At 39.8% G+C, this 10,099-nt stretch overlaps 1 protein-coding gene across 1 annotated transcript; it reads right to left on the minus strand.

Annotated features, from left to right (window-relative positions):
- Positions 1-1,228: 1,228 nt before the first annotated feature.
- Positions 1,229-4,300, minus strand: LOC107643315 (F-box family protein). Its single transcript, XM_016346930.3, has 4 exons — positions 3,582-4,300; positions 2,770-2,903; positions 2,433-2,615; positions 1,229-1,645 (listed from the first exon to the last, which is right to left on the minus strand). The coding sequence occupies exons 1-4, from the start codon at positions 4,120-4,122 to the stop codon at positions 1,481-1,483; spliced, it is 1,023 nt and encodes a 340-aa protein (XP_016202416.1). The 5' UTR covers positions 4,123-4,300; the 3' UTR covers positions 1,229-1,480.
- Between the last annotated feature and the right edge of the window lie 5,799 nt (positions 4,301-10,099).

Genomic DNA, 10,099 nt, shown 5'->3' on the forward strand with positions numbered 1-10,099 from the left:
GGAATATCCTCTATTCATTCATTATTTGGAACTTTATGGTTACAGAAACAACTTAGTTTCTCACATATTGTTAGAACCAATGAAAATAATAATGCTTTATCAATACTTCTTGTATGTTAAAAGGAACTAGTCGTTGAAATTTTATGCAGCAGGCTTGAATTATTGTGGCTTTATTTTCATCAGATATGCTATTACTGGTTTAGACGCCGTGACTTGATTTATATGTAACTTGTTAATGGTGGCTCTTTTTTCCAAGTTTGCAAACTGCAAAGTGCCTTTTCGTGCTTACTAATACTCTGTCTCTTGCTGTTGTTGTGTGGGAGTGGGACGATATTGAAAAAGAAAAGAGAAAGGTTCCAAATTTGGAAGAACTTGTCTGCAAGTAAAAGGCGTTTTGGTTATATTCCCCATGTAAGAGGGCAAGATGTATTGTATTACCTTCAGATATGTTGATTGAACATGAAACGATTTTTATAAGCAAATTTCCTAACCGCTTATCATTTTATGCAGAGGATCTGAAGCCTGCCTCCTAAAGATTCATTTCTCGACAATAAAATAATAGAACAAATAAGATACAGTATTCACTTAATTCTTTTATCTCTGTAATTTTAGCTAAATGTATGAATATTTTAAGAAAAAAAGTTTAGGAGAGAAAGATTATTGTTAATTTGAAAAGCGGGTATACAAAAATAAGTAAGTGACAATATCAAAGACTATGACACGGTTAGGCAAAGAGTGCCCTTCCCTGGCCAACTTATTATTAGCACATGCATTGGCCTCCCCAATATACAAATTTCATGTGCACATGCCAATCTTCAGCCACCAAATTCCTAATGGCTGAAATTAACTAACTATACATGTCCATTGTCGGTGACAGGAACGCCTAAAACAAAATTTTGAATCACACTTTCAAGTGTCAAATTCTTCAATGCAAAATTACAAGTAGCATTTTCTTCATTTGCATCCTTGCCTAGTGAACAACACGCATAAATTTTCTGCATTCAAATCTCTGGCCATTCCAATCTATGCGACTATGCATCAAATGTATGGAACTTTCACGTAATGGTTAGACTCCTAATTACATACCCAGAAGAGCAGAAGTGTAAATGTTGACTACAACATTATAATGCTTCTATATATGATTCAGGTCAATATGAAACTGCAATCTTCCATGACAGCCTATACATAACACCACCCATCAGAGTATACGCAGACGTGTGAAACTGAATTTTGACAAGTTCAACGTGTGAAAATAAATTATTCCATTTTTAATTTTACATCTTGATATACTGATATAGTATGCTTTGTACGTGCCAGAGCACTAGCTAGGAAGTTATCTATTATACATGGGAAGAACACTTATGTTTGGGATTAGTAAGCATAGCTTGCCGCTTGCTCAGCTACAGCTTTCTTTGTTCTTATGCTTTAGAATGTCTCTGTTGATTTTACACTTAAAGGGGTTGACTGCTGCTGATTTGACTTATTTTGATGGCAGAGCACGCCAGCTGTCAGCGAGATGCATGGCATGATCACGTGAAGCTGCTGAAAGCCGGTGTGAAGCTTCATTCTTGACATGAGAAGCACCTCTTTCACCAGCCCGAGTAGCAAGTTCCAAGTATACCACAGCTTTCATCATGTCTCCCTCCTGTACACATGTAAAACCTTTATCAGGAATACATTTTAATCAAAATATTGTCCACCTTAGACTCAATCAAATCCTCTAGTTTCAATTATCAATTACCATAAGGCTTAAGAATATCTTAGTCCTTGCTGCAATAGTATAAATAAATTCCAAATGGGAATGGAATCAACAACAACAAAGCTATCTCCCTCTAATTTGGGGTTCACTATAATAATAATGTCAACAAATTTCAGAACTGAGGCAAATGATTCTCAAACAGAAATTTGGTGTGGGTGTGGGTGTCCGTGTGTGTCTCCACATATGATACACTTGTAAACTAGCTGAACTAAGGTTAGGACAGAGAGATCAATAAAACAAAGTAATGCATTGATTTCCAGAAAAAGTAAAGGTGATGAAGAAGTCAATATAATATAAAGAAACACCTAGCTGACAATTAACAAGCTTCTAGAACTAGTAAGTATAGAAAAATACCAGATTCAAAATAAAGTGCCTTCCTGCAATGATGTGTGGATTTCATTGAGGAAAGTTAACCCAGACATTTTGCCTGTTTCATTGGATTTGGATCCTCTAAAGTTTGAATTTTACTTTAGAGAGTAAAGTGTGATCTTCTATCCTTGAATAGTTTTTCTTTCATATTTATTTTTGGTCCCACCTATGAAATCAACGGTGAGATATCACACTTTACTCTCTAAAGTGAAATCCAAACTTTAGAGGATCCAAATCCGTTTCATTTACTCTTTAGCTCCACGCTAAAAATGCAAAAGAGTGGTATCAAGAGGTTAGGACTTACCGAGAAGAGAGCCAGTCCATGCTCATACTGAGCTTTACTGTGACCACGATCTGCAGCCCGCTTCATCCATTTTCTTGCCAATTGATTACTGTGTGTCAAGCCATCCCCAAAAGAGTAGCATAAGGAGATATTATACATGGCTCGCACATACCCTCCTTCTGCAGCTTTCAGATACCATCTTGCCTGTTTCAAGGAAAACAAGTTAAAAGCAAAGATCATATAATATATCATGATGACGATGGATCTTAAAAATAGCTGAAACTATAAACTAATTGTAAAACATAGATCCAACTGAAAATGGAAAAATATGCAGATAGGAAAAGGATAGAGCACCCACAGCTTCTTTCATATTGCTCTTGGTCCCACAACTTCGATGCAGAGTGAGTGCAAGTTGGTACTGGGCACGAGCATTCCCACCAACGGAGGCTTTCCGCAACCATTTTATAGCTTCCTCAGTCTTTGGAGGTTCAGCTGTATAGCAAAGGTACAACAACATCAGAAAACTAACCATCAACAAAACTATATTTTGGCAATCTAAAGATAATAATATAACAATAATACACATGCAGGCATAAAGAGTAACCCTCACTCCTAAATACCACGAAACAACAGAAGAATAACTCCTAAGCCTAGATTTCATTTTTCAAGCTAACACTCACAGAATTTATTCCTAGCCACCATCCATCTTGACAAAGAGCCATGAATACCACATAACATAAATTTTTTGGTCAGAAGTCGAAACCACAGGTATAGAGGAAATCCAGTTCAAACCGAAGAGAACCTCTTGGGCAGCAAAACTCTCCATTCCAAGTTTTAACATAGCTGCATATCTGACCAGGGCTTGAACAGTTGAACCAAATAACTTTTGGTCAAGCAAACAAAGGCATCTGTGAGCTGAATTACGTATTCATTGGTTTGTTCCACAGGGAAAGCCTAAAATGACAATGATAATGTACCCAAGTCCAGAAATAATGCAATTCCCAACCTTCCCGCGTTTATTCCCGTGTTCTTTCTGGTGTATTCTAAGCCATTGAATATGAACTAATCTAGTTTGAGCTAAAGTCAACAGACTATGAACAGCACAAATATGCTTTATCCAATATCCACAATTAGAAACTCAACCTTTAAATTAGTTTAGAAAATAAATACCTTGCAAATACGAAATCCCTAAATTGCACTGTGCGGCATGGTTTCCGAGCTCCGCAGATTTCAGGAACAAATCGAGGGCTCTCTGCTTCTCCCCTCTCTCCCAATACATGAGCCCGGCGTCCACCATGGCGAGTGCAGACCCACGCGCCGCCGCCTTCTCGAACGACTCCAGTGCCTTTTCTGCGTTCTGTTTCACCCGTGGGCTTCCGTGCTTGAACTTCTTCCCCCACCGGAGCAGCATCATCGCCTCTCTCAGCGGCCGCAACGCCTCCCACCACGACCGGCACACCACCGACGCCGCCTTCAGGGTTGGGTCATCGAACGACGCTGCTATCTTCGCCATCACGTCGTACGGTAGCGCCGAGAAGCCAGCGCCGACGTCGGAAGGTGCAGCCGGCAAGGGAGGAGGGTGGCTGTGGGAGCAGCGACGAACAAAACGAGTGTGTTTCGCGGCCGAGGAAGAGGACGGGGTGTCGGTTGGGAAGGGGAAAGAGGAGAAGGGTGAGGAAGAGGAGGCGCGTGGCCATGTTCGGTGCTTCATTATGCTCCGGCACGGTGGCGGTGGTGCTAGTGTTAGAGAACGTGTGGCGTGTGGTTTCGTTCAGGAGTGTAAGACACTGAGACGACGTCGCTGTGTTGGGTTTTGGTGAGGCATTTTCATTTCTTTATTTTCATTTTCAATTTCAATTTTGCCTTCGCATCAAAGTCAGCTATGACATGACTTGTAAAATTGATTAATTCATGATCATTTAATAATTTTTTTGTTATTAATTTTCTTACATGTGAATTTCTACTTTTGTTTATTTACGACGAATACAATGTGTTTCTAATAAAACAGAGGAAAAAATGTTTTTTTAATGATTTGTTATTATAATTAATAAATAAAATAATTTATTATTTAATTTTAATCTTACGAAACTCATTATATTTATTTATTTTTATTAAAATAATTTTTAAAAGAGTTAAACCTCAAAGTGGTCCATGAAATTCACAAAATGCACCGATTTAATCCCTGATTTTCCAATTGCACCAAATAAGTCCTCCAGATTGGAAAAAATGCATCAACGTGGTCCCCCTCATATTTTCTGGTCATGTTCGTTGTTGGTGGGAGTGACGTGGCGAATGAGTGCCACGCTGGAGTGTCTACCGGTTGGCTGATGTGGCAAATGAAAGTTTTTATGACCCAATTTGGTCCCTAACCCCTTTTTAAACCCTAACTCACAAGTAGCGCAGCACTTCTTCGTCAGCTACCTTCTTCTTCCTTGGTCATTCTCGTACCCATTGCTTTGCTGGTTGGATGATGGTTGGACGTGCAGATGAAAGAGAGGGAAGTTCTATGCGATCAACCACAAGGAGGCCAAGTCAGAGTAGAGGCACGCGAGTACCAGAGCGGTGTGGGTGTGGGAAACATCCTGTGCTCCGATGGTCTGGAACGGAGACCCACCCAAATAAGCCCTTCTTTGGATGCCCGAATTACAACGTGAGTGTTTTCTGAAGATTTGTTGTTGACTATTTTGATGGTAACTGTTAAATTTCATGTTCACAGAGTAGTGGAAGAAGATGGTGTGGGTTCTTTCAATCGGTAGACATTGAAGAAGATGATAAAGAAAATTTGGAAGACACTGCGGCATACAACAATGAAGAAGTGAGCGTCAGTCTTACTTTGAGGATTGGCAATTTGGAGGCTGAGTTAAGGACCCAGAAATATATGATACAAATGTTAGGGTTGCTGTTTTTCTCTGTTAGTTGTTGTTTTAGTCGTGATGGTAAAAATGTAAGAACTGTGTTTGAAAGCATCTGTTAATGAATGTATGGGAATTGTTTAGCTTATTGGTGTGTTATTTGTAGATAGATTTTACAAAAATAGAATACAAACTGAATGAAGAGAAGAGGTAAATTGATAATAGTAGTTGTAGATTATAAACAAGACATTGTCAATGTAACACAGTATCAATTGACCACATAAGGATAAACAAACTGAAACAGCTACCTGCGAGCATAAACTCTATTATAGTATTTACTACCAGAAAATTAAAATAAACCAAACAGTCTAGCTAAAAGCCATTCCTTTAGAGAAATAACAAAAAAACCCAAAAAATCAACCAATGCCCAAATCCCATATATATTCTTAAACAAGCTGATAGAACATCCAAAATCAAGGATTTTTCTTCCTCGGTGCCTTGACCTGTGGTGTTGGAACAAACTTCATGAACCTTTCCAACCTTGAAGATGTGGCTGCACTTGCTCCTTGCATGGGATCGACAGAAGTAGTTACTGGTTGTTGTGGCGTCCTCCGTTTGGTTAGTAATTTAGGTGGCCTTGTTGTTGGTGGTGGTGGTGCCTGCGTAAAGTGTAATAATTTGTATGAGTTAGTGTGAATAGGGGAGTTAAACATAGGAAGTAAACCACAAATATTTTGGGACCTTTTATACCTCATCTTATGTTTCACCATAGCTTGGTTGGGATAATTCAACCTCTTCAGCTTGCGGTGCAAACACTGGTGGTGGAATGTCAGCTGCTGGTGGTCCCGGAGTGACGGTGTTGCTTGCTTCAGCTGCATGTGTACTCCCAATAGGAGTAGCTTTGGCCTTGGAAGCTGCCACAATAGCTGCTGCAGCTGCAAGAGCAGCAGCAAGCTCATCAGCTCTCTTTTGTTTGCAACCCATCTTGGTGTGGCCCTTTACACCACAATACGTGCATGTGAATGGCTTGAGCTGTCTCTTTAGGGTAACAGTATGCTTAGCTTTCTTGTTTATACTAATACCCTCATCAGCGTCCTTTCTTCTTTTGGTTGTGAGCTTTCCTGGTTTCCGTTTGATGTTTGGAGCCTGGGGCTGACTATATGCTGATTTTTTCCACATGGATTGGCCCGGAAGAGGATTGATGTAATGTTCGTAGGTCTTCCTGTATGAATCTATTGTGACCAAGGGGTGACAGAAATCCTCTGGTCTCCTGTTCACCCGTGCAAGAGCAGCACAGGCATAAACACAGGGAATGCGTATAGCACAAAAGGCAGTTCAAGTCCAGACCATGCCATTTAATAGTTCAAGTAAAAACAGCTTAAACTGAATATGATGATAATGTAAATGAAAATAAATATAATAAAAATAAATATAATTTTAGTGTAACAAAATTTACCTGTTAACATCCAGAACTGGCAGGTGCAAAGTCTTTTTTCTAGATCGACAACCATGTTTGTTGGTTGTCCATGGACCTCAAACTTTTTATAGGCTTCATCCCCAGTCCATATGGGAACCCAATTCTTTGACTCTTTCCTTACCTTTTCTAACCGGCTCTGAATAACTGGAGGAAATTTTTCCACGTGGTTGTTCAACTTTATTTTGTTCTTTGCAATGGACCTCATAACGAACATCCTTACCTCTTTAAGCATTGTGAAGATTGGCTTGTGATGAGCGGATAATTTATACGCTTTTTGGCATTGTTTTTAGTATGTTTTTAGTAGAATCTAGTTACTTGTAGGGATGTTTTCATTAGTTTTTATGTTAAATTCACATTTCTGAACTTTACTATGAGTTTGTGTATTTTTCTGTGATTTCAGGTATTTTCTGGCTGAAATTGAGGGACTTGAGCAAAAATCAGATTCAGAGGTTGAAGAAGGACTACTGATGCTGTTGGATTCTGACCTCCCTACACTCAAAGTGGATTTTCTGGAGCTACAGAACTCAAACTGGCGCGCTTTTAATTGCGTTGGAAAGTAGACATCTAGGGCTTTCCAGCAATATATAATAGTCCATACTTTGGCCGAGTTTAGACGACGTAAAAAGGCGTTGAACGCCAGTTCTACGCTGCTGTCTGGAGTTAAATGCCAGAAACACGTCACAAGCCAGAGTTGAACGCCAGAAATACGTTACAAACTGGCGTTCAACTCCAAGATTGACCTCTACACGTGTAACATTCAAGCTTAGCCCAAGCACACACCAAGTGGGTGCCGGAAGTGGATTTATGCATCAATTACTTACTTCTGTAAACCCTAGTAACTAGTTTAGTATAAATAGGACTTTTTACTATTGTATTAGACATCTTTGATCAGTTTTATGCTATCTTAAACTTTCATGGGGGCTGGCATTCGGCCATGCCTGGACCATTATCACTTATGTATTTTCATACGGTAGAGTTTCTGCACTCCATAGATTAAGGTGTGGAGCTCTGCTGTTCCTCAAAGATTAATGCAAAGTACTACTGTTTTTCTATTCAATTCAACTTATTCTGCTTCTAAGATATTCATTCGCACTTCAATCTGAATGTGATGAACGTGACAATCATCATCATTCCCTATGAACGCGTGCCTGACAACCACTTCCGTTCTACCTTAGATTGAATGAGTATCTCTTGGATCTCTTAATCAGAATCTTCGTGGTATAAGCTAGATTGATGGCGGCATTCATGAGAGTCCGAAAAGTCTAAACCTTGTCTGTGGTATTCCGAGTAGGACTCTGGGATTGAATGACTGTGACGAACTTCAAACTCGCGAGTGCTGGGCGTAGTGACAGACGCAAAAGGAGGGTGAATCCTATTCCAGTATGATCGAGAACCTCAGATGATTAGCCGTGCTGTGACAGAGCATTTGGACCATTTTCACAAGAGGATAGGATGCAGCCATTGGCAAGGGTGATGCCTCCAGACGATTAGCCATGCAGTGACAGCGCATCGGACCATTTTCCAGAGAGGATTAAAAGTAGCCATTGACAACGGTGATGTCCTTACATAAAGCCAGCCGTAGAAAAGAGTAAGACTGATTGGATGAAGACAACGGGAAAGCAGAGATTCAGAGGAACGAAAGTATCTCTATACGCTTATCTGAAATTCTCACCAATGAATTACATAAGTGTTTCTATCCTTATTTTCTATCTATTTATTATTTATGTTCGAAAACTCCATAACTATTTTATATCCACCTGACTGAGATTTACAAGGTGACCATAGCTTGCTTCATACCAACAATCTCCGTGGGATCGACCCTTACTCACGTAAGGTTTATTACTTGGACGACCCAGTGCACTTGCTGGTTAGTTGTATCAAAGTTGTGAATGAAAAACGATTTATTAAGACGTGCGTACAGAGTTTCTGGCACTGTTGCCTGAGATCACAATTTCGTGCACCAGCTTGCTCCTAGCCTCTTTGATCCTTGCGTTGAAGACCTCACATGCGTTGTTGCATATATTATCCAGCTTTGGCCTGTGGCTAAATTGAGACTTCGTCCATGAATGCCTAGGCCACTTGTTAAGGTATGTCCATGCTTCCTCATTTACTCTTTTGATCTTGTTCATGTTGCCAATAAAATCTTGGAAGGTGGTTGATCTTGCAGCATCCCAAAGGAGTCTCCGTAGCTCAAGATCCTTAGAACTATTTGTTGAAATTTTGCCACAGGTGCCATACACAGAAACGATGGTGGACCTGTGGCATGACCTCCTCCACAGCCGCTATCAACCCCTGCAATTGATAGAAAGATATAGCAGACACCAAACACCAAAAATAACCAAAGTTCATCAATAACCAGCCTACCTACATAACCAATCACCCTACATAATCAAACTACCTAATTAATGAAACTACTTAAATGATCAAGGTAACTAAATATTTAGACTACCTAAATAACCAAACAATATACATAACCAAACCATCTATCCTAACAAGTGAAATCAGCAAGTTCCAATTATCCATACCAATTAAGACATAGAAGCAAACAGTTTATACAATAACCAGACATACATTTTGCTTACAAAATAAACTGTCTAACCTTCTGCATATCAGAAATGAAACACCACCCGTTAGCCTTATAGTCTCCTAAATCATCATGGAGTAAATCCAAAAACCATTTCCAATTCTCTTTGTTTTCAATGTTGACTATAGCCCAAGCAACCACATAAATATGGTGATTAGTATCTTATGCAACAGCTGATAATATCTGTCCACCAATCTGCGTCTTTAGAAATGCACTATCGAGGCCGATTAAAGGTCGACACCCGGCTTTAAACCCGTTCTTGCAACCACTCAGGCAGATGTACATTTTATCAAACATGACTTGGCGGTCAGGCATTGGAGTAACCCCAATCCTTACAGTGGATCCCGGATTGGCTTTTAGCAGTGTTTCAGCATAATCCCTTAACAAGACATACTATGCATTTTCATCTCCGTAGACAACATTTTTCGCATCAGCCAAGGCTCTTGCAATTGAATTTCTATGCAATATGAGATCACACTTTGACCTAAAGTATGTTGCAGCCTCACATTGCTTGAAATTAGGGTACTTCCTAACCTTTTTTACCAACTTACTTGCCAGCCAAGCTCTGTTTGCAGCCTTATTAGAATTCTCTCTCGGACATGTATGATCGTCATAAAAAGTCTTGATTTGCCAGCAAGAGTCCTCATGATCCCTTGAGGCGTAAACCACCCATGAGCACTCTTCTACCTGGCACACTGCCCTACACCTCACATTGTCATTCTTTACAAACTTAATCCTCCTACCCTCCTGAATGGTAAACTCTCGCACAGCATCC

The sequence above is a fragment of the Arachis ipaensis genome, chromosome B5 (assembly GCF_059453495.1).
Source record: "Arachis ipaensis isolate K30076 ecotype BB chromosome B5, ASM5945349v1, whole genome shotgun sequence".
Taxonomy (NCBI): Eukaryota; Viridiplantae; Streptophyta; class Magnoliopsida; order Fabales; family Fabaceae; genus Arachis; species Arachis ipaensis.